Source organism: Dermacentor andersoni, chromosome 11 (assembly GCF_023375885.2).
Source record: "Dermacentor andersoni chromosome 11, qqDerAnde1_hic_scaffold, whole genome shotgun sequence".
Lineage (NCBI taxonomy): Eukaryota > Metazoa > Arthropoda > Arachnida > Ixodida > Ixodidae > Dermacentor > Dermacentor andersoni.
In genome coordinates, this window is record NC_092824.1 from 14,514,304 (window position 1) to 14,539,644 (window position 25,341).

Sequence of the window (25,341 nt, forward strand, 5' to 3'; positions counted from 1 at the left end):
CGCGCCTGTGGCAGGACCCTCACAACCCCCGTTTGTTTCGCCGCTTCTCCAGTTCACTAATTCTTGAAGCTCAAGACACATCAACCATGGGCAAACATTGTGTCCGGTTAATCGTCTAGCTCCACTGATCTCTAGCTCCTGATGTATGCAATGCAAACATTGTGCAACATTTAATGAATGTACGTACTGCCGCAAAGAAATACATACTCGTTTGATTCTTTGGATGGGCGAATTCGGCTAAGAAACGGCTGCGGAACGGCTAGCTGTACGGTTTGGCACTCGTGCGAAACTGGCGTTTTCAACGCTTCTCCGCATTCGCGAGTACGGCTGGTACGGCGCTGCGGCTGGGTCCATCTCTACTCTCCTGGCGAGAGTCCGTCTCCTAAGGGCAGAGTTTTAAATCGCGTTCAACTAAAACCCTCGCGTCGCCGTGGCTGCCTGAAAGATTGGCGACAATGATCGTCACCTTAAAGACGTTACAGCAGCAGACGTTCAAAATTGAAGTGGACCCGTCAGAAACGGTGAGTTGCGCCTGGTTTTTCTTTTCGTCGGCGCCGTACCAACGACTGCGGCCACCGAGGGTCCCCCTAGTGTGATGTGTTGTGACGCGCTTTTTTTTTTTTCTTTTTTTCGGTGTCTTGACAGAGACGGCGACTTAAGCCTAAACGGCTTGCGGCGGGTTTTCGTTTCTACGTGTATCACAAGTCACGCTCGCCAAACTTGCATCGCTCTCCTGTCGGAGCAATCTAGCGGTGATAGCTAGCGCTCTGCGTTGCCCGACACTATGTCACGTTTTGTGGCCTACTGTCACCCATGGAGGTCCAAACGCCGCGTCGCTTCTCACGAGGCGGTCGCCGCTGGTGAAAGCGCATCGCGAAATAAGGTTTATTTACACGACAGTGCCCCGTTATGTAGTCCGTAATGCCTCCGTACAGGCGCTGCTTTTTCCATTTGCTGCATCCACGCCACCGGCGATTCCGCTAAACCGCTGATTCACGCCGCGTATCGGGTTATCGGAAGCGCCGCATTGAGTAAGCGGATCGTGACTGGCGTCTTCTGGACGCGACGGGGCCTGAACCGCAGAGCTGGACAACCGGTGTGCAACCGGTGTGTTTACTCGACGCGTGCAGGACTAGCACTTATCCATCCGGAATTGGTAGCCCTCGTGAATGCAGCCTAGTAGAAACGATCCAGAAAGAAAAAAAAAATGCGGCTACCTGACCGAAGTACCTGGAGCGTGCCCGAAAATAGAGCGGCTGTTTGACGACTCGAAAGGGTAGAAGAAAACGTCTGTACGCGATCGTGCTACGGCGTTGTGAGAGCGGACGCTGGAGCGATCTTGCGGCGTTCGCGCCGCTGTCGTTGAGGGGCTATAGAATTGCGGAACGCGCATGGAAGTGACCATGCAGTTCGCACCGATTGAACCTGGTGCCCGTCTTGCTTTCTTTTTTTCCCCCTTATTTTCTCTTTGGCAAGCTCCCGTTACGCGCACACCGCAGCAAGCGCGAAGGTTGACGGACGCCAATCTGGCGTCGTGTGTGAGAGCGCCACTTTCACTGGACGGCACTTTCTTTGCTAGCTGCACAACCACCATACACGGCATGCCCATCCCGAGGGTGGCACAGCAGTGCATGCAGTGTTCAGCTTTGGAGCCGGTTTCTAGACTTCACACCCAGGGACTGGATTTAGCCACTTGTGGCACAAGTCTGCCAGCATCTTGTCAAAAGTGTGCACATTTCAACTTCGTAATGATTTTTTTTTCTTTTTGTCGTGTAGTTGGTTTATGGATCACTGTGAACATCTTGCAGCATGAAAAGACAGTGGACTATACGGGAGGACGATGCACTGGTGCTGAACTTTCATCTAGATTTATTTTTGCAGGTACAAAATGTATATGCAGAGTACAGCTATGATATTGCACCAATATGCAGAGTAGAACTACAATATGACATTAAACCGCAACATGAAAAAGATACTGTTTATCTGTTTGCACTACAGAAGCTATGCTTACGCAAGCATACTTTGTTTTTGTTTAATTTTTGCATGTCACAATGATATCCTGTGTCAGCTTATTTACAGATCTTTGTAACACAGCAGTTTCTTTTCTTTTTCTTTTTTACAAATCCAGAAGGCATCTAAGATCATGACATTGAAGGCTTTAATCACACTGTGTTAATGCTCCGTGAGCCTTTGATCTAAAAGTTGGAAGTTCAGCACCCATGTGTGTTCATCTAGACACTCATCTTTTTGCACTGTAACATGTTAGCCATGAGATGAACGGACTTCCATTACCAGTTTCTGGTGCATGATTTGCAGCTTGATAACAAAGCCAGGCTTGATGTTTAAGTGTGGTGTCCTTTACTCTGTTATACGTTTTGCGGAAGCATCCATTTTAATATCGCTTCGATTATGCGTGCTCCAGCCGAAGCCATGGTAACGCCAAACTTGTGCTCATTGCTTACTTGATGTGATGTAGACCTTCAGGGTCTATAATTAGCCAGTATTGCAGATGGCACTTCATCTGCTTCATGAGCATGCGGCTAGGTAACTGCCACATTCTGTTTCCATTTGTGTACAATTTATCAAAAAGCTCACTGCGGTGGTTGTGGCATCCTGGTGCTATGGCATGCTGTGGCTTCGTTAACGGCATTCTCATAAAGGTAGAATGTAAAAATGCTTGTGCAAGGCTTCGTTTGTGCATTAAAGAATCAACAACCTATACTCTAATCTATCAGTTGTTAATAGTTCTTAGTGCAAAAAGAAAAGCACCACACGAGAGAAGGCACATAGGACACAGTGCTAAAAACTATTAACATGTAATGCCAACTAGCCCCCCAGTCTGGTTTGTTGGACTATCAGTTGTATTTCAACTCTCCTTTTTGGGCTTCATTGTTGGTCCGAGTGGAGCACTGCCCCTGTTACCAGGGTAAGAAAGACAGTCATGAGGAGCTGTAGATACTAAGAAAGGAATTGAGTGAAGTAACCAAAAATGTTATGCCTAGATGATTGAAATGAGCGGCAGTGTCGCACGAGCATTTCAAAGGGCATCAAACTAGTCTATCAGTACGGAGAAGTAGGCGCCGCTACACAGGCAGATTCAACAGCCAAGTTAACTGCCTTCAGAGTTTTGGTGTTGTGCAGAATGCTATGAAAACTTTTATTGCCTTCCAGCAAGTACTCGAAGGTTATAGAAGACAAGAAAACATGTGGAACATGCAACAACTTTGATTCCCAATATAGGTATAATTATAGGTATAGGTATAATAGGTATAAGGTATAATATAGGTATAATGTAGCTGTCTTACCAGTACTCACTTACGGGGCAGAAACCTGGAAGCTTACGAAAAGGGTTCTACTTAAATTGAGGACGACGCAACGAGCGATGGAAAGAATGATGGGTGTAACGTTAAGGAATAAGAAAAGAGCAGATTGGGTGAAGGAACAAACGCGAGTTAATGACATCTTAGTTGAAATCTAGAAAAAGAAATGGGCATGGGCAGGACATGTAATGAGGAGGGAAGATAACCGGTTGTCAGTAAGGGATACGGACTGGATTCCAAGGAAAGGGAAGCATAGCAGGGGTCGGCAGAAAGTTAGGTGGGCAGATGAGATTAAGAAGTTTGCAGGGACGACATGGCCACAATTAGTACATGACCGGGGTAGTTGAAAAAGTATGGGAGAGGCCTTTGCCCTGCAGTGAGCGTAACCAGGCTGATGATGATGATGATGACAGGTATGATACAGGAGACAAGTCCGGGACAAAATCTCGCGTTATGTAGCAGATTCTACACAAGTTCTCGTTTGCCACGTTGGCTGAATGTCGGCAGCATTTTGTTGTTCCGACGCAGGTCAGAAGTTTGGTTCCTGACCACAATGACTGCATATCGATGGGGCGAGATGTAAAAGTAGCTGTCTACCATGCTTTGGGGTATGGTGACCTATATGGTCAGAATTAATCAGGAGCGCTTGACTGCGGTGGCCCTTACAGTCTCTAGTGTTTAGATTTGAGAGCCATACTGCACACACAGAGCAAATGTTCTCTCGTGGTTCACACTGGCACAAGAGGGAGGCACACCAGTGGTTCAGCGAAACGGGGCTGTCAAGAAAAACCTGCAAAGTAACGAGGTTGTATTGGGATGCAAACGGCTCCATGTTATTGGGCACCCCTGCACTGTCTGTGAGGGGGCAGAAAACCACGTCATTGCAAAAAAAAAAAAAAAAAAGGCCCACAGAAGGCACCACTTGCAAAATGCCCGGTTTTTAATACTGATTTGTGATTGTTGTTGGCACAAATATTTTCTGATCTTTTATTTGCATACAGTTTCAAGCAAAACAAGTTTTCGGAAAGACAACTACAATTGAGTGATTTTTATGCTGGACACATCGATTATACAAACCAACCTTGTAAGGCAGCGACATCACCTGATAGGACCAATGAATTTTCAAGAGCTGTTGTTTGAATATTTCATTAATAAACTTCGTAAACATTTCTGCTTGTTCGCTGCACATATTTTGAGTATTTCTTTGGCTTTCAGTGTAGCATGTTTCAAATTCTAAGCTTGGCAGTTCTGGGCCTATAAAGGGAAGACAGCCAGCTACAAGCCCAGCCTTAACAACATTTCACAGCTACTGTGCGACATGACTTCCTAGAAAACATACTGCCCCATAAGAATGCAAATGTTGCCACATAACAGAATTATGCTTTGACAGTACTTTTGCTGGTAGAAAAAAGTATCGCTTAGCAGTTGGGCCCAGAGCACAATGGCCTATTTTTCAGTCAAAACAATCGCAGAGGCACTAGGTTCTTGCGGCATGAACGTTTGCAGCACTGGTCTGTTTCATAACTGTCATCCTGTCAAACGTCATTCCCCATCAGTATAAGAATCGTTTGTGCAGACCGAGCGCAAACATACTGACAAGCACATCAATGCGACTTCCAGTTTCTGATGCTGTCTTGAAATATCCTACACAGATTTCTTATTCTGACAAAGGCAGTGTTCTCAAAGATGGGACGTGTACACCGAGGAGGGAGGGTATGATATGAGGCAAGGCTGGTGTGCTCGTGCATGCTTACCTGAGGGGCACTTACTACCACATTATCCGCAAGGCCACAAGGTATACAAGGAGCACGTCACCTGATCTCTTTAAAGGCCAACTGCAACAATTTTATTTTGGCTAAGTTGGTTGCAAATGTGTTGTGGATACCCTCAAAGCAATCGTGACAAAGCTGCAGGGCTGACAATTGTCTTGTTTTCTCATTACAAGCATTTAACTAGCACCTAAGCAGACTCGTGCACCTGGTAGTTTGCACATTGACACAAGTCCATGATTTATTTAATTTAGCCACTGACTGAATTTAGACGTGATTTCTTGTGTAGGTAATTCATGCCTCTTCCAGAAATTCTCCTGAAAAGGTTGAACAGTGCTGTCACATGCAATTCCATTAAAAATATGTTTGAAATGAAAAAAGAAAAGCATCTGTTGGCATATCACCTGTTGCAGTTGTCTGCTGGGCGGTGTTTTCTAGAAGCACCAAGCTGTCTTACAGAACAAGTTCATTGTGAACCGTTGTTCAAGTACAGTGCTGAAAGCTGATAAGTTCTGGATATCATTCAGTGGAATCGACATAAGTGAGACAATAAATACCGCCCCCAAACATGTTTACTTTCTTTATTTAAATATAGAAAATACATTCAGAATAAGCATAATCAAAGAAAATAAAAAATATGTTGGTGGAAATTTTTCTCCGATAGCGGATGAACAGGCCCTAAACTGTAAGTGGATTTTACCCCAAGCAACCGATGGCCTTGTTTAGAATTTGTACGTACTGCTCTTGTCATTTCACACGCTTTACGTCACTACCACTGCAGCTGTAGATCTTGCACTGGTCTGTCACATCTGACCATGCTTTTAAAAGACAGAGTTGCATGCCAAACTTCATCATCGTCCTGTGTTCCTATTGTAATCCAAAATATGGCACTTGCTGCCTGTTGTTCAGTTTTGGCCAAATAAGTCGCAAACTTCGTACTCATTGCTGAAACTCTGCAAGAAACATCTTTTTCTTGTATGCTGCCTGTAGGCAACACTCGTCCTTAAAGGCTTAACTCTAGGAGTTCAGGTGCAGTGCGTTATTTGATGGTGGAGCAGACAAGAGCACCCCACCATGGAGCAAGCAGGCCTGAAAAAAACTTGCGACAATCTCGCTGCCAACCATAATGCCAAACGATGCCACAACACAGTTTATCTTGTAATTAATGCACCCCAGTTGAAACCCCATACTATTGCTGGTATCCTGACTGCAGCTTCATTGCAGTGGCTAGCCATAAGGACGCTCGACACAGAGCTGTGTGTTGCAGATGGGATGCTATTGGTTTATATATGTGTAAGGCTACATACCCCTTGCATGACCTCGGCACATATGTTCTTGGACACTGGCCAAGAGTGGGTGCATGCCAATATCGCACGGGCACTGCCGAAGTTGTATGTTCAGGCACGGATGACTTCCGAGTTGTCTGCTGGGACATACAGCTGCCAGCACATGCAGCTTGGCCCAGGCCTGTGAACAAATCGGGCCACTGGGTGAAAGAGGTTGGATGCACAAACCGAAATGTGGATGAAGGGTCCAAAGAATGCTGATCGCATAGAAATTTCTGCCGAACATGCTCTGTGGCTTGGCACTAAACCTGCTCCAGGTTGGCCTTGAAATTCCACACAAGTGCCTGTTTGTGTCTGCATTTCTCTGCAGAACTTGCGCGTTTGGCAATTCAAATTGTCTCAAGTTCCATGCGTATTGATTTACTTTTGAACTTGCACAGGCTCTTGCAGTTTATGGCTGGTGTGTGTACGAATTGCCTGCTTTTCCGCCTCTCTTTATTACTTGGATGCTACTTTTCAAATTTTTTTTCAGTGTTTTTAATCGCTCATGATAAGTCAGCTAGTCATGAAAAGGCTTGCACTATATTTAATTTGGGCACGTAAGTAGTACACAATTTCTTTTAATATTTTGTTCAGCCAGAGCAGCAGAAGCACTATATGCATTCTTCGTATATTCTTTTAGGAGAAAAAGAAAATCGCGAAGAATGCAGGTTTAAAAAGAAGTAGCAGTTAAATTTTTTCGAAATTTGTCATAGCAGGTAAGGGGTTAAGGTCATGTTTTAGGTTTTAAGCATAATGTGTAATCTGCCAATAAAGTCCATTTTGGGAAACTAGTATAACAGTGCCCAAAGATCAAAGGACAATGAAACACGCAGCAGTGCCAAAAATTTACGAAAATGTGCAAACTTGCCCAGCTTTCTCAGTGACTGTGTTGTCATCTTCCATCTTTTGTGCGCTGTTACTATTTTACTAAGACGAGAACAAGATAAAAGCGGGAGCCACAGTTTCAACAACTGGACTTCAAGGCAACATATACTTTCCTCAGCACAGTATATATATATATATATATATATAGGTAGTGTTGTTCTAAAGGGGTGAGGCGTGTGGGCGAGGCAGTGACCGAGGGTGTGCTAGCAGTCAGAATGCATAATTGAAAAGAAAGTTGTGCTATTCAACATCGGGGAAGGAATATGAGGTAGCGCTGTGTGTCAGCCGGCCATCTGTTTTTCCGTGGAAGGGGCCTGGACGATGGTAGGAGGGGGGATTATCTGCTCCACTGGAGGTCAGTGAACTACTGTCTCTCTTCAAGAGAGAATAAAAGAAGCGGCAGAAAATGGTGCTCGTGGAAAAAAAACTAAAATGGAGTGTGTGTGTGTGTGCGTGCGTGCGTGCGCGTGTGTGTGTGTGTGTGTGTGTGTGTGTGTGTGTGTGTGTGTGTGTGTGTGTGTGTGTGTGTGTGAAACAAAACAGAAAGGGAGGAAAGAAAAGAAAGAACTAAGCACTCGGCAACCCAGGGAAAAATAATGAAGTGCTGTTGCCTATAGCTTGAGATTTAGCATAGCGAATAGATTTTAAAGCTCCCTTTGAAACATTTATGCCTATTGGTTGCAATGTCTCTAACTCACAGATGAGGTATGATTCTGTGTATTTTCTGTCTCGCGTAGAACAGAAATTTGACTAGGATGTAGAGTTAAGTTCATCAAAGTTGTGACCTGGTTGGTTGAAATGCTCGGCGGCAGCTTTGGGAAGCTATTTAGCTGTGTCCGCGCGATGTCTGTTTAACCTGACATTCATTGATTGACCCGTTTCACCAATATATTGTTTCTTACAGAAGGAACATTGAAGCATATAAATTACATATCAGAGCTAGTGCAAGTAAAGCTAGTCTTCACTTCGTGTGTTTAACTATTTGCGGTGCTCTTAATTTTAATGTCACTTTGAAGGTGCCTACAAGTTTTGCACCTGGGGCGATGACATACTTTTATTATTGGGAAATGTTGGCTGACTTTTGCGTGGACTAACATGTCTTTAAAATTTCTGTTGTGACGATAGATCACCCTTCGTACCACCGGTAACGCTTTTCTCAAGACGCTCGTTACTTGATAATATTGGGTGGTATTTTCATTGGATGTTGTTTATGTTTAGGAGGGTATCAGAATATTTCGTTATGAAGGCTGGAGGTCTCACAGATTCTGGTGTATGCTGTTTCTTAGCTAATTTTGACTGCCTCTTCAATCTTGATGCGAAGTCATAAGCTCTGTCTAGAGGAACTTGTGGATAGTTTCTGCTGGCGTTGCTTTGAGGTCATTTAGGTGGTGGATAAAATCATTGTCTTCGCTGCAGATACTTCTTATTCATTTCGCTTGTCCAACAAAAATTCTTTGCTTGCAGTGTCGTGTGTGATGACTGTTGTAGCCTACATATTGCTGGCTATTCGTAAGCTTTTGCTAAGGTGTTGTTCTCAGTTTTCCATTTTCTAAGTAGACCGTCGTGTCAGGGAGTTGATTTGACTAGGAGAGTGGTGAGCAGTAAATTGTATAGTTGGGTGAAAGTGGTTGAAATGGCTGATTATGTCGATTAATGCGCTTGTGGTTTTTTCCCATATTATAAATATGTTGTCTACGTAACACAGTCAGTGGAACTAATAAGCATAAACATTTCAAAAGTAACTTTAGAATCCATTCCCTTTGCTAAATTTCAAGCTAAAGGCAACAGCACTTGGTTATTTTTCGTTGGGTTGCTTAGTGTTTTGTCTTTTTCTTTTCTTTCCTCCATTTCCTTTTTTTCTTTTATTTATATATTAATTCCGTTTTAGTATCTTTCTTTCTGTGAGCACCATAATCTGGTGGCCCTTTTATTCTTTCTTTGAGAGAGATGATAGCTCTGACATCCAGCGGGGCAGATAATACCCCCCCCCCCCCCCACCCCTCTACCTCCATCATCCAGACCTCTTCCATAAAAAAACACACACGGCCAGTTGACACACGGCACTACCTCACATTTCTCCACTGATGTTGAATACCACACCTTTATTTAAAATTATACACCCTCGCTGCTAACACTGCCTTGGCCGTTGCCTCGCCCACCTGCCTTATCCTTTCTCCCCTTTAGAAGAACCCCACTTATATATACTGTGCCGAGGAAAGCGTGTGTCGCTTTGAAAGAGACAAGTCCACTTGTTGACTCGTTGGCTCCCGCTTTTACCTTGTTCTTGTTTTGCTCATGATGTTGAATTTCCATCTCCTGCTTTCCCTGTAATCGTTTAAAATCTCACACCTATGCATTACATTGACGACGTACTTATTATATGGGAACACGGTACAAGATTAGCCATTTCAACCACTTTCGCCAGAGTATTAGATTTACTGTTACCACTCTCCTAGTCAAATCAACTCCTCAACATGACAGTCTACATAGAAAACGGAAAGCTGAGAACAACACTTTACCGGAAGCCTGTGGATAGCCAACAATATTTAGACTACAACAGTCATCACCCACGACACTGCAAGCAAAGAATTTTTGTTGGACAAGCGAAATGAATAAGTATCTGCAGCGAAGACAATGATTTTATCCACCGCCTGAATTACCTTAAAGCAACGCCAGCAGAAACTATCCACAAGTTCCTCTAGACAGAGCTTATGACTTCGCGTCAAGATTCAAGAGGCAGTTAAAATTGGCCAAGAAACAGCAAACACCAGAACCTGTGAGACCACCAGCCTTCATACCGAAATATTCTGATACCCTCCTAAACATAAATGACATCCTATGAAAATACCATCAATACATATTATCAAGTAACGAACGTCTGAGAAAAGCGTTGCGGGTGGTACGAAGGGTGATCTATTCGCGCAACAAAAGTTCGAAAGACATGTTAGTCCACGCAAATGTCAGCCAACATGATTTCCCCATAATAAAAGCATGTCGTTGCCCCAGGTGCAAAACTTGCAGGCACCTTCAATGTGGCAGTAAAATGAAAAGCACCGCAAATAGTTAAACACACGAAGTGAAGACCAGCTTTACTTGCAGTAGTTCTCGTGTATGATTTATATGCTTGAATGTTCATTCTGCAAGAAATAATATATAGATGAAATGGGAAAATCGGTAAGCATCAGGCTAAACGGGCATCGCGTGGACACAGCTAAATAGCTTCCCTAAGCCATCGCCGAGCATTTCAACCAATCAGGTCATAACTTTGATGAACTTAGACTCTACATCCTACAGTCAAATTCCCATTCTCTGCAAGGCAGAAAATACACAGAATCATACCTCATAAATAAGTTGAAGATATTGCAACCATTAGCCATAAATGTTTCAAAATGAGCTTTAGAACCTATTCGCTATGCTAAAGTTCAAGCTATAGGCTACAGCACTTAGTTATTTTTCACTGGATTGTTTAGTGTTTTCTTTTTCTTTTTTTTTTCCTTCCTTTCTTCTTTCTTTATTTATATATTTATTCCGTTTTAGTGTTCTTTGCCGCGAGCACCTGATAGCTCACTGACCTCCAGTGGAGCAGATATCTCCCCCGCCCACCCATCGTCGTCCAGGCAGCTGCCATGAAAAAACACACTGCCGGCTGATGCGCAGCGCTACGTCACATTTGCACGGACTTTGAATAGCACACGTTAGTTTTCAATTCCACACCATCGTCACTAACACACCCTAGGTCGTTTCCCTGGCCACCTACCTTACTTCCTCTCCCCTTTAGTACCCCACCTATATATACTGTGCCAAGGAAAGCATACGTCCATAGTCCATTTGTCGAAATGTTCGCTCCCACTTTTACCTTGTTCTCGTTTTTCTCATCGTCTTGAATTTTCATCTCCTGCCTTCCCCGTGTTTTCCTTAGTTTACAAAAAATGTTCTGTGCTGCTGGCTACAGGTCGTGGGGTGGATCTTGGCAGCAGTGGCTGCATTATGATGGGGGCAAAATGCAAGAACACTCCTGTATGGTGCTTCACGTGCTGCACATTAACCTTTAACACCCAAGCCTGAACTGTGCTTGTTTTAGGCTACACCTTTTTCTGTATTTCTAGCCGGAGATGAGCCACGCTCGTCAACATAATTTGCATCGTGAATTTGAGTTTCGGCACTTAGAAGATATTCCTGAATGCATTTGATTCCTTTCGTTATCATCTGCTGAGACATTACACTCGGAACCTTTCACATGTGCTAAAGGAAAGTCTCTCTATGAGAGCAGATAAGCCGTTGGTAAATATCGAATTGCGATATAATGTGCAATAATTTGCTGGAATAAGAAAATACTGTGTATATTATGCCATTTTTTTATAGAAGAACTTGGTGTTGATGGACTAAAAAAATTCCAGGTGGTCAAAAAGAACCCAGAGTTCCCCAGTACGGCGTGCCTCATAATCAGATCATAGTTCACGTAACGCCAAATACAATAAACCTAATTGTTAACCAAAAATGTACTAAGTTTTCTAGCTCTCTAAACTTTGATAAAGCCCAATGCGGTATTTCTGCATTCTTTTTCTTATGACAGCTTGGACGTCTGAATGTGGGGTGTAAGCTTGTGTCGTGTAAAGGTGTGAGACTCCCTGCCACGTCTTTGCAAACCCACAGAGAAGAGCGAAGGGCATTTAGTCCCACATTTCACTTTGGGGCCATGCCAAGTCGGTCACACATTCTAAAGAAACTTTTGGCTTCGTACCCGTGGGACCACACTGCCTTCCTCGCTATCTGAGCCCCAAAACGTCAGCCAAACGGTCAGCCAAAATGCCAACCCTGGAAGGTGATTTAGCATCGTTTTAACCTCATTGAAGAATGTTGGTTACCCATGCATAGCTCTCCATGTTCTTGTGTGTTGACGTTATTCTGCTGCCTTAACCTACCTTAGCCACACAGTTTCCTGCAGTAGTTACTGGAGTGTACTCTGGGGCTAGTGTCTACGGCAGCTGCAAGCATGGTGGTTCAGTCAGCGTAGAAAATGAAGGTTACCACATGTATTTGCCTGAACTTTGTTCATCTGGCTTCAAATGACTTTGTGGCTTTCGCAGTTTGATAATTTTCAACAAAATGTTGCATTATACAAGCAGCAAATAGTGATAATTTTGCATATGCATAAAAACCTAACGCCTCCGTACATTTATAGAAATAAGATTGCTGGGACATTCTGAAGAAATAAATGTGACACCGCAAGAACGTCTGAAGCTGCAGGCATGAAGATTAGCCATATCAATCCGATGGTAGCTGATTGATTCCAGCAGCCCAGTTTGCCCTAGTAATTTTTGTAGGGAACTCGGTGCCTGAACCCATCTCCTATAAGTAGTTTCATTGCACTTACACTGCGCGTCTATCCTTACAGGTGAAAGTATTTAAAGAAAGGATAGAAGAGAAAAAGGGCAAGGACTACCCTGCACAATGCCAGAAACTAATATATGCAGGTAAGTGCCATCTTTCCCTCGACTCAAGTGGCAGGCAAAAGGTGGGACCTCCTATTGGATGAAGATGGTCTTCAACTGCACAATCAGGCTAGGCAGCGCATTGAATTTGCTAGAGAGCCACCTTCTCTGTAGAATTAATACAGCACGAAAAACACAGCACACATGTGACCCCTCACCATGATTTTTGTGCTGTTCTGTACTTGTGGACAGTTTTTGATGGCAATAAAGAGAAAGCCACAGAGGCAGAGTTTCTGTAAATGTCTTACTGCACCAAGTAGTCGGGCAGCATCTGACAGAGCTCTTGGTTTCCTGCAGTAGATACTGAATCAGCATTGCTTTCATGTATAGCAGTGTTGCATTTGTGAAATTCAGAAGAGAAAAGCATCAAAATAAGTTACATTTAGCAATCACTTTTGTCTTATCTTTATGTTGTATGTAAGCTGTCTGTGTTTTCTCTTCCTTAATTCAGACAAGAATGTGGAACTTTTTTTAAGAGTACTTACATTTGTGCATGCTTGGCCTTAGTAGTTTTTCTTTGACGCCCCAGAAAGTTGTCGGCAAGTACACTTATGTTTCTAAATATGCCGTCACCCACCTTGGTGGCGCAGTGGCTGTGATGTGGCGCTGCTAAGCCCGGGGTCACAGGATCAAATCTCGGCCGTGGCAGCTGCATTTTGATGGGGGCATCATGCAAAAACACCCGTGTGCCATGCATTGGGTGCATGTTAAGGAACCCCAGCTGTTCAAAATTAACCTGGAGTCCCCCTGCCTCATAATCTCATCATGGGATCGAATCCCGGCCACGGCACACGCATTTCAATGGGGGTGAAATGCGAGAATAGCCGTGCATATAGATTTAGGTGCACATTAAAGACCCTCAGGTGGTCCAAATCTCTGGAGTCCCCCACTATGGCGTGCCTCATAACCAGATTGTGAATTTGGCAAGTAAAACCCCATAATTTAATTTTTTTTTTCCTCTCACAATTGATGCTTCAGCTTTTGGGTGAAACTGTGGCATTTTTCTATCAAGACAGGGATCAAGTGGAATAATCATCCCCCTGACGCCATCCTTCGTGTTAACTCTGTTCTTTTGAACTTTCTCCTCATGTAAAACCCCGTGCACAGACATGGGCCATGAGGTATTGTCAATCAGTACATAAATAAAAAAAGCGGCCACTTCTGCCAGCCCACTGAGTGATTGGACGAAGCAAACAACACCTAATAAAAAACACATGCAACATGTTGCACTGGGCACTGGTGGAACTTTCTTGTCACCAGTGCCATGAACCGTGCAAGTTTCGAACATGCCCTGTGTCTGCACACATTTGTAGGCAGGCTGTCACCTCGCAACGGTGCAGCAAGGTTTGTACAGTTCCTTTGAACACCTTGAAAGCCGTTGTGCATCAAAAGCCTGATCTTGAAACCTTGAAAGCCTAAATTTCTCCCACTGCTTTACCCCAGTGGTTGAGGGGTTTTGATGCTGAGAGTGCAATGTTGCAGGTTCAAATCTAGGCCACAGCTACCACATTCCAACGGTGGCATAATTAACAGAACCACTCGTGTAGTTTCATGCAGCACTTTGAAAGCTACAGGTGTCTCAACCAATCGAGAGGGCAAGAACTTCCAAATTCCAAACTAACATACTGGTGCTGATGCGCGAAAGCTCTCACCCATACGCCTCCCACATGCACAGATGGTGCAGTATAGATTATACACGGTGAAGCGCAGTGCAAACACAGATCTCCAACATTTACACATGCTGAGAGATGACATTGACCAACATGGCAGCACCCATGGCTCCCGCTTCAGCGTGAATTTGCGTGATGGCTACATTCTGGCTTGTGTTGATCACCAGGAACTTCTTCAAACACACCTGAAATGTTAGTTATGAGCGCGTAGCACGTCCAATTTGCGAGATTGTTCTGCAATTCCGGTGCCCGTAGGCATAACGAGACGTGTCTGCATAGCAACAACAGGATTATGGTGGCCAACCAATCCATAGAGAAACACATACATGACTGATCTGTTTGGAGCGCAGTTCGCCACTTCTTAGCATCACTATGCAAAAGTGGCACTGTACTCAATACAATGGTTCTCGGCAGTGCATGTCGTCATGTGTGTGGCAGATGGCATGCAACAAATAAAGCACACAGCGTGAAAAAATGTCATCTCTAGCCGTCCGTTTATTCAGTGAGGAGAGACAGGTCTCTGTTATTGCGTGTTTGCAAGTTGCTAAGAAATGTTGAAGTTCTACGATGAAAAGGTGAGCGGCAGGGCTAGGGTCATCTCCAGTGGCGAATAAGCAGAGTTCACATCAAATAGTGGTGGCATTTCTGCTTCAGAGAAGATTCACTAGCACACTTATTTCTTCGCTCTGAACAGTAAATCACGGGTACCCAAAGCAGCGTTGTTCTTAGCGCCGACAAGAGCAGCAGCGGACACCGGTTGTGGGTGAAGGACGCTTTTAGGAACAGTTCCTCAAGCGCGATTTGACCCATGTTGTGGACTAAGAAATGTTTACCAAAGATGCAGTAATTTGGCACTTCCACTCATGTCTATAATATGATGCCTGCGAAAATAAGAGAGAAAGTTTTTTGTTACTGGGGATCACCCAACGTGATTATGACCGCGAACCCTCAGACAGATCGGAGCAACAAGCTGCAAATAAACCCTGCATAAATTACGATGTCAAGGTTTGTGTGCCGGCGCTTGCGGAACTTGTAATCGTGTACGTGTTGCGTCATGCTTGGTCTCTGGATGTGGAAGTGGGAGGTTCCACAGCTGGTGCATTTTCTCTTTGAGCAAATTTAGTTATTAAAATCACGCTCAATAAAGCTTCCTTGAATTTGCATTCTCGTACGTTGAACTAAATGTCTTGAAGGGACGCACACCAAAATATCCTGCAGAAGTGCTTGTGTTTAGTGTACGTAAGGCGACAAACGCTATTCTAAAACTCTATCTTCTCGAGACAAACATTGGTGCTCTGGCTGCCTCACAAAAATATGAAACGATGTCTACAAAGGCGAAAATGTGAGCCAAGTGGATGCATGCTGGCGCGCGTCTTGTAGGTTGAAACCACCATTAGTCACTAGGCGCGGCAGACACGAGGTGCATGGGTGCGAGCTTTCAAGTGCCGTCAAGCGTACCTGTAGTTTGGCCTTAAAGGTATCCATCTGTGATTAGCTGACTGGCGCGTTGTTGTCTCGCTCAGATATTCGTATTTGTTGGCCTCGCAGCCTTGGCCCTGCTGCACGCAACTACTGAGACAAAATGTAGGTACAGTGCTGAGCGATTCAAACGCAGTACTCGAAGCGCATGGTTGATGGCGCTTCTTGTGCCACCAGTGAGCGCTGGAGACACCAAGCTGATGCGTTGTGGTATGCATACCTGGCAACGTTAACAGTTTTATTGTGAAATGCCCCATTTTTTAACCCGTGCTCGCGATTGTTGTATTCACTGAATTATTTTATCATTTTCCATTTGCATATACTTTATGCAAAACCAATTTTGAGAAAACACAGTGGCTCAGGGATTTTTTATGGCCCAATCTTTTGGACCCATTGATTATACGGATCTACTCACATGGCAGTGACATCAACTGATAGAATCAATGCACAGCAGCAACCGAATATTCAACTGCCGTTTGTGAATATTTAATTAATAAAGTTTGTGAACACTTCTGCTTGTCTGTGGTTCAGGTCACTGTTGCTGTGACTATGTAGAGCAGAGTTGCTGTGCATGGTGTCCCTACAAAACAAAGTCTGCGAATCTTGAATAAACAGCCAACATAGTGAATAATGAAATAATTAGTATTTTTCACCGTTTTGTTGCATTAATTGGCTTGCACTGTTGTGCTTTTCAAATGTTAAGGTTGGTAGGTCTCTGGTGTACGATAAAAGTGAGAGCCTTTGTAGCACATTGTGACCGCATTTCACCCCCCAGCAATTGCCCAGCGCTTGCCAGTGGCACGAGAAGCAGTGGCTGCCATTCGGTCTGATTATTGCATTATCACTGAGCGCTACATTGGTATTGGCATTTCACAGTGGATTACAAGGACGCCAGCTGAACCCAAACCATTTGGATTGTGGTTTGGCTCCAAATGACCAAAATTAGTCTTTAAAAGTTACCAGGTGGTTTAACTTTATTATAGACTAGGCCCTCTGCATGTTCTTCTCTTGCTGCACTGTGGATTAGAGAGCAAGCAGCGGTAGTCTATATTCTAGTTGAGATGGAGGTGAAGAAATGCAGTTAGACAGGACATGTGATGCGCAGGGCGGATAACCTGTGGTCTATTAGAATTGAGGAATGTACACCAAGGGAAGGGAAAGCAGTCGAAAATGGCAGTGAATGAGGTGGTGCGATGAAATGAAGAAATTTGCAGGATGTCTGCTGGTGCAAGGTGAGGACAATTGGAGATTGATGCGAGAGGCCTTTGTCCTGTATAGTTGACCGAAATATAGGCTAATGAGCATGATTAGGGCACTGCAGCTGTTACGTGTAACCTTGAAGCATGAGCTGCGACAGCACCTCTGTTGGTGGGAAGGCAGGTTCTTCTGACGAGGAGGTCATGCCAGGTTTTGTTTGAATCTTCAGCTGTTCTCGCAATGCACAGCGATGCAGTACCTTGCAGACACGATCATCACCTGAACGTCACACTTGTTTGTTCGCAATCACCAAACTTGGTGTAGGACCACATTAACACCAGACACACTTTAAACATTTTGGAACATAGCTTCAACACTACATGGTGTAAGGTCTATTGGAAAATTATGACCTACTTGTACTGCCAACAACTACCATTTTATGTTGGTAATTTGGCTCACATTGTTGCTCAGATGCGTTTTTCCTGCCCCCCTCTTGCGCAGGCAAAATCCTCAGCGATGACTCCAAAATGAGCGAGTATGACATTGACGAAAAGAAGTTTGTGGTCATCATGGTCACCAAGGTGAGGCACGTGCATCAGCGTGGATGTGTGTGACGGTTGCAATGCTTTTTGTATGGGACTGCTAGGTGAATTGCTCTCGTGTACTGTCGAATATGAAGGTATGCCATTCTACGATCTTTCTTAAGACTGCTCTATAGGCAAGTGTTAAGCATTGCTGGAGCAATAGATTGAGGTACTCGGGAACTTCTACCATTTATATGGCACCAGGAGTTTGCTCAATGTTGCAAATAGCACGAAAACGGGACAGTAACACTAAGACAACATACGACATGAGCTCCAACTTCCAACTACCGATTTTTTTTCACAGTGGCAAAAGATATAGGAAGAAGTATTTGGCCACTCTGCAATAAACATAGTTGGCAGTCGGACCGCATGTTGTACGTTGCTTTAGTCTTATTGTTCCGTTCTTGCACTGGTTGCCGTATTATGGGGTGATACCAACAAGCCCGTCTAAGAACCATTTACAGTAAACTTGCTTAGTTCATAAGAGACTCGCAGTTGAAGACATCAGGTCCTATGAGCTAACGGCAGATACATCGCCCACTCATCGAAATATTGTAGGCCCATTCATGCTGCTCTTTCCTTGCAGCAGAGCCCCATACAGCAACACAGGGGCGGTGGAACTGATGCAGATGAAGGGCTTTGTCGGCTTTGATTTCATGATTCCTGTGTAGTTGCCTACTTTTCTGCTACAATAGGGCTATTTTCTTTTTCCTGCAGTGGCTACACGAATGTAGCTAGTGTAAAAATTGCCATTTTATGTTTAATCGGTGTTGAAAAAGTGTAGCTCTGCCCACCTACACGAAGCTATGTTAGAGCGCAGCTCTTAGGTGGCCGTTCCTGCGACGAGCGGCGACAGCGCTGTAAATGAGCGAAAGAGCGAATGCAGAGCATGAGATGGCAGTCTCAAACCGTGGATGGTGGAGACGAATGAAAGCGGCTCCGTCAGTGACGTGCGCGCTGGAAACCGATCTCATGTGGACCCGCCCGGCCGCTCGTTTCGTACTATCATCTTCTTGAGTCAGCTCTCGCTCGTGCTTGCTTGATTTGCTTGGTTTGGTGTCATTCGCGTTTGTTTTGATTGTTATGGTTTGTGATTGTTTTGTTATATGATTGTATTCGTGGCATGAATTGTGTAGTACTTTCCGGAAGCGATGCTGCACCAGCGATTACACTGGAACCTTCAACGAGTCATGTACAAAAGCTGACACGCTTGACCCGCAGATCATATGTTGTAGCCTTTGCCCTGCATTACACTCGTCTGCACAAGCCTACATGATGTGCATGTAAAAGAAATGGGCCCAATGTTTGCACAGCCTTGCATCACTGATCTCTGAACCCATTCTTCTGTTGGACACTAGTGCCCTTTTGAATCTTGAGGGCTCCCCACAGAGGACATAATGTAGTCATCACAGACCATTGCAGTCAACTAGCATTTGGGGGAAAATTTAGTTGTGCAACCTTGCTTTTGTGTTGAAATGCAGTGCAATTATACTCACGAACAACTTGTCTTGGCTATGAAGCGAAGGCTACGAAAACTAAGCGCACGCCTCTTACGTGGGAAATAGGGAACAATACTTTTTATTTTTCAGCACCTAATTTGAAACAATACGTAACATTCACCAGTCTGATATTGGTATTTTATTGTACTTTTAGTTTGCTCTCTTGAGTTTTCGCTACACCCGAGACCGCCACACGTTCTGCACATTCTGCCTGTGTCTTCTGGTGAGTGTTCGTCGCTTGCTGTCCAGCCAATCAACTCCCCTGAGAGGCTGTTTGCTAACTTTAGCAACAAAAGACTGTTGAAGCACACAAAAAAAGTTTTTCCAGCGTCTGCGCGAAAACCAAGCGAGCCCATCTGGAGCGAGCTGACTGCTGCGCCGGCTCTACCGACGGCAGCGTCGGTGGCGCATTGCCATACGACTGCTTTGCAGCTTCGACGCAGGCTGTGATGCTGGTTGTTCAGAACTTGGAACATATCGCATGTGAATAAACACTGATTCACACCGAGTTATTGCATCTGCCTTGACTAGAGAATTTGTGCGAGGTTGGCGAAACCCAAACCGGTACCGAGCGTGCCCGGACTACATTGCGTATGAATACAGTCATGTGCAGAAGCTCCGTCCCCGTAGCTTTCACTTCATAGCAAAAAAAAGTTGTCCGCGAGTATAGCGTATACCTGCAAATACAGTGGAATCTCGATGATGCGAATCTCACGGGGTCACGAAAAATGTTCGTATTAGCTAAAATTCGTATCATCGGAACAATTAAAACTAGCTAAATTAAAGAGTCAGAGGTGAACTCACTCAGGCACACGTACATAAAAAGCATTTATTTCTTGAAGAAAAAGTATCTAATGTCCTTCTGCTTCTTTTTCTTTGTCAGGTCACTTAGCAGACTTTGTCCAAATCCATAAAAACGCGTGCAGCTTCGATGGGGCGGCCTGACGGAGGATTTACGGCATGAGGCCTAAACGGCCGGGGCGCGCAGCGCCGCAGAAAGAGCTGGACTGCTTCAGTCGGGGACCAGACAAAGAACGCTCTTTTATTTCTGTGAGGGGAAACAGGAGGCAACTTACAGCGTTTGGCGCTGAGTGGCGCCCTGGCGTAAACGACCCGAAACCAGAAGCCAACACAGGATGCCACATCACCTCTCCCTTGAAAGGAAAATGCGCTACTCGCTCTCCTCGCAACAAAAGTCACGAATTACAGAAGAACACATGCTAGCACTGTAACACAGGTATTTCGTGATGAGATCTTTACACAATAGAAAATGACATCTTTGGCTTCCCCATTTTAAGAAAAACGCACAACATGAAAACTGAAAATGAACACGATTGCACTCCAGTTCTGCAGATTTTCAGTACCCGTTTTGGGAAGACGAGATGCAGCTTGCACACACTGATCACACTGAAAAAAAAAGTTCGCAAAGTACAAAAGTAGACAGTGAAAACATCTGTGTGCCCCCTGGGACAGCACTGATGGGTGGCTCACTCGCCCTGAGCCTGACTCGTGGCTGTCGTGAATTGGAGAGTGTGCGTACAAGCACTTCATACTCCCAAGTTGTGAGAGTCCCCCCCGTAATAATGCTAACGACCTAAGTGTTGAAAAAACTTTTTGGCATGAAAGGCCAATTCGTATGGCGGTCAGCACCGTAGTAATGATGTGCGTACTGCACGATTACGCTACAAGAAACGTAATTTATCCCCTATACCAGTAATAACTGGAAGAAAAGGTGGGAGACAATCAAGGGAAGCGTAATCACTGGAGTGACTCTTTTCAGTGAATTTTCCAAGAAAATCCTGTAGTGCAGGGCATTTCACAAGTTTGGATGCATTCCATCGTTTGCCATTTTCCAGCGTGAAAGTATTGCGACCTGCCCTACGGTAAATCTTAAATGGACCCAAGTATTTAGGAACGGACTTTCTCGAGTTACGTGCTCGGACAAGATCTCCTGGACGAAATTGAGGGCATTTTGATGCACGACAACGGTCCACGTAATTCTTAACACTTTTGGCGTAAGAGCCGAATTCGCATGCAATCACCTCCTTAATAGTCTGGAAGCTATACTCTGTATCCTGATCCCAGACAAACGATTGTCCTTGCTTTAGCAGTTTCCTAAGCGGCTCTACCAATTCAGCGTACTGGGGGATCAGTTATCGCGTGACACCAAGAAATGAATGCAGCGACTTGTCAGTTGGCTGCGGTGCCTCAACAACTGACTGAACTTTGTTTTCCAGCGGCGAAATACCGTTTGCAGCGCAGACTTGCCCACGGAGAAACCGAGTTTGAGGACGCAGTTTCGCCGAGACTGGTTCCATTGAAGCTCGAAGATGAACGTCGTGGATGAAGTCATTTACGAGTTCTGATTGTTCTGAGTACGACTGTGCGAACTCCGAGGGAGCGTTAGGTGGAAGAGACGGAAACTGAATGCTTGGGTCAGCTGGAACTCCTGATACTTGACATGTGAGCGAAGACCCTTGAATGTCAATGCCCAAAGCTTGAATGGCATCTAAGCCCAGAAGAGAAGTGCCTTGGTTCGTGACGTGAAATGTCACTACTGCAGCGTTGTTGCGATACTTGACGAGCACGGAGAAATGTCCTGAATGCAGAATTTCTTGCTGCAAATAATTCTCGAGTCGAAGACTCGAAGGATATAATGGAAAAACCTTGAAATGTTCTTCGTATAGGGAGCTGTTCATCAGCGACACTGTAGCTCCTGTGTCCACGAGCAACTTGAGTGTAGTATTCGCAATGAGGACTTCGGCGCGAATTGTTGCCGGATGGAAATTCGGTGCTTGAATTGTAAGCACAAACGGGACTATAGAGGCTGATTCTGTATCAGCGGTAACGGAAACAAGCTGCGCTCGAGCAGGAGACTGTCACTGCGTTCGGTTCCTCGAACGGCAAACTGAAGCGAAATGTCGCACTTTTCAGCACGCACGGTAGGAAACGTGCTTGGCTGGACAGCCTGGATCAGATGCGATGTGGTGAGGTGAACCACATCGGCAGCAATGGCCCGCAACGTCTCGACTGGCTTCGCGGAGTTCGGGCCGCCCGTCATGTTGGCCGGCCTCCCCAGGTCGCGACTTTCCGCCATGCCGCCGAGCGCCATCTTGAAGCTGCCGGATCGAGGGAGAAAGGTGGCGGGAACCGCCATCTTGGCGTTGCAGCGAGACGCGCTGAACAGACGAGCTGTTAAAGACTTGAAGTTCTTTGTGAACTTGCTGTACGGTTCGTCCGATTTCCTGGGCCTTCTTGAGCGTGAGGGACGCTCCTTCGTAGAGTAACCTTTCTCGTATTCTTGTTGATGCGACGCCTTAAAGGATTTGGTCGCAAAGAGACTCGTGCCAAGCGCCGAACGCACAAGCAGGCGCTAGCCTTTGTAGCGAGGGGATTGGAGCTTTCTTCGTAGTGCTGGTCGAAGATGCGAAGAATGTCTTCGAACGTAGCGGCCGTCTGGTCCGTTTGCGACGCGAGGTCATAGTAGAGACGCTGCCCCTCAAAGCCTAAATTACTCAGTAAAATGGCTTTCTTCCTCTCGTCTTGTCATGCTTCGCATCTAGTCGCCTGAAGAAATGTGCAAAAAGAACGTTTCCATGTGAGCCACGGTACCGAAGGACTACCGGGTAATGCAAGGAATAGCGGCATGGGGAGTGCGAACGCCATGCTGGGCACGGAGAACAAAGGCGGGGGAGTTGCGGTGGACGACGTTGAAGTGGACGTAGCGTCTTGCATGCCGAAAGCAGGGGAGCAGCAGAAGTAGAAAAGCAAGGGGACGTAAAAAGTAAAGTGAGTGGTTTACCTCGTCGCCAGTTTGTTGTAGCTTCGACGGGGTGGCTGGACGGAGGATTTACGGCATGAGGCCTAAACGGCCGGGGCGCGCAGCGCCACAAGAAAGAGCCGGACTGCTTCAGTAGAGGACTAGACAAAGAATGCTCTTTTATTTGTGCGAGGGGAAACAGGAGGCAACTTACAGCGTTTGGCGTAAATGACCCAAAACCGAAACCAGAAGCCAACACAGGATACCACACACGTGTTGTCGCTGATTTCATCCGCGGCCATAGCGCGCCTCAGAACTTCGAGCGCATGCAGTGTTTCAGCCGCGAGTGGTGGTCCTTCGCCGTCGCCCACGTCTAACACAAAGAACGTGGCCCAAAGCACAGCAGCCACTCCGTCCGATGGCACGCGGAAAAGGAGGAAAAGCAACAAAAGCGCCATCGCTTCAAACTCTTCGCGCCCAGTCGCGGCCTCCGCGCTGTCCAGCGCCGCGTCCGCGCCTCAGCACCAAAGGAGAAAGGGAGAAATCGCGTGTCTGCGCGCTGTTTTCTTTCGCGGCCGTCAGTGGGACTCATGCTCGTGTCCGTCCGTGCGCTGGAATCGTGCCAACTATGGCCTCTCCTCCGCGCAGCGGCGCAACCTCCTCCCTTTCTTAGCAACCGGTGCGCTGGTGGGGGCGCAGCTGCGCATAGCAACCGTGACGTCACACAGTAGCGGTAGAACGAGCGCGCGCGCGTCTGTGGTGGCAGCTGCACAATTTCTTTCTCTATGGCTGCAGTGCCGTTCTTTCGCCAGACGTCTCATTGCAGGTGAGTGGGTGTGACGCATGGCTCTGAAGTGGCCCAGTGATTGCGCACCAAGCGGTTCGGGGAAGCGGCAACGGACGCCGGATTCCCCCAACACCAAACGCCAGAAGAACAAAGAGTGCATGCTACGACTGAACATGTCACCAGATGCGAAAGCAAGGGAGGCAGAACCGAAACGCCAACAGCGACTGATTAGATCGTCGGGTATCAAAGGCAGGGAAGCAGAACGAAAGCGGCAGCAGCGACAGGCGATATCGCCGAACACCAAAGCGAGTGAATTGGAGCGCAGACGGCAGCAGCGACTGGCCATTTCACCGAACAGCAAAGCCAGCTAAGCGGAGCGCAGACGGCAGCAGCGTCTGGCTTTCGCGAAGCACACTTTACAATTTCCAGTGTCTTCGGTAATTTTCGTATTAACCGATGTGGGCCGAAAATTGATTCGTAACAACCGTTCTCTAGCACGTTGCAAAGTAATGGGGCTTGGCCGGGACCACAGAAAAATTCGTATCATCCAGAAATTCGTATTAGCCGTGATAGTATCATCGAGATTCCACTGTAGGTAGGTGGAGGATTCCAAAGGTGTCTTCAACCTGACGCCAGTTTTGCTATCATGTTGACAGCAGCATTCACATAGGTTCTGACATATTCAAGTTTCACTCATTAAATTTCATTCCAAAACCCGAATGCTGGTACGTCAGCATGACGTCAGATTTCAAAGTAGTATTTCTTTATCTTTGCACCAGGTTGGCTCTGTAAAAGCTCCCGAAACTTACAAGTTCACTCATTGACTCCTTCAAAACACAATGAAGTCTAATTTTACTAATGAACAATTAACTAGGCTCTAGCGAACACTGTCACAATCCGTGACTTCAAGGTGGCGTTGCCACACATCTCGTTTTTGCCTTTTTTCTGGGCTACCAAACCTTTTCTCATAGTAAGAGTGACTTTTTTTTGGTATTGTAGAAGGGCAATTTAATTTGCCATTGCAGGGGAAAATCATTTTTCGTGTTAGTGCCCCTTTAAATGGATGCTATTGAAGGTTGCATGCTCTCGGCTTCTTCTTCTTTTCACTCTTTTGTCTGCCGTCTAGCCCAAACAGTCGATTGATGCGACGGCCACGACACCGGGGCCTGGTGCGACATCAACGGTGGCATCTGCGGGGATGGCAAGCGGCACCGCCACACCTGCGGCTGTGGCAGCGACTGGAAAGCCGGCTGCAGAAGCGCAAAAGCCTGCGGAGGCCCCCAGCGGCGCCTCCAAAAGTCCAACGCAGTCACCGACGCATTCTGCGGCAACCACACCTACCTCGTGAGTGAAGCTAAAATCAAAAGGGCTGCAGTATCATGGGCCTAACCGGAAATCTTTAAAAGTTGTTCTTCGAGGTATGGGGCGAAAAAATTTTGCATAGTCAACAGCAGATTTTCTGGACGGCTGATTTTTCGGACATGCCCGATAATTTGGGCACTTTTGCGGCACTGCCGCATACTCCATAAAATCATTGTATAACAAGGTCTGAAACTTTAGACTTAAAGAAC

The 25,341-nt window shown here is 45.7% G+C and overlaps 1 protein-coding gene and 1 long non-coding RNA gene across 2 annotated transcripts in view; both read left to right on the forward strand.

Moving 5' to 3' along the window:
* The first annotated feature begins 318 nt into the window (after positions 1-318).
* The window catches only part of LOC126517595 (UV excision repair protein RAD23 homolog A-like), an 89,908-nt gene continuing 64,885 nt past the window's right edge, over positions 319-25,341 (forward strand). The window contains exons 1-4 of the mRNA XM_050167364.3: positions 319-521; positions 12,698-12,776; positions 17,642-17,721; positions 24,897-25,114. Of these exons, the coding sequence (XP_050023321.1) occupies positions 456-521; positions 12,698-12,776; positions 17,642-17,721; positions 24,897-25,114 (443 nt within the window). The 5' untranslated portion in view covers positions 319-455. The remainder of the gene's footprint in view (positions 522-12,697; positions 12,777-17,641; positions 17,722-24,896; positions 25,115-25,341) is intronic.
* On the forward strand, positions 528-4,489 carry LOC129381356 (uncharacterized). The gene is made up of 2 exons (XR_008609552.1): positions 528-1,881; positions 4,322-4,489. It is a non-coding gene; the product is annotated as an uncharacterized lncRNA (long non-coding RNA).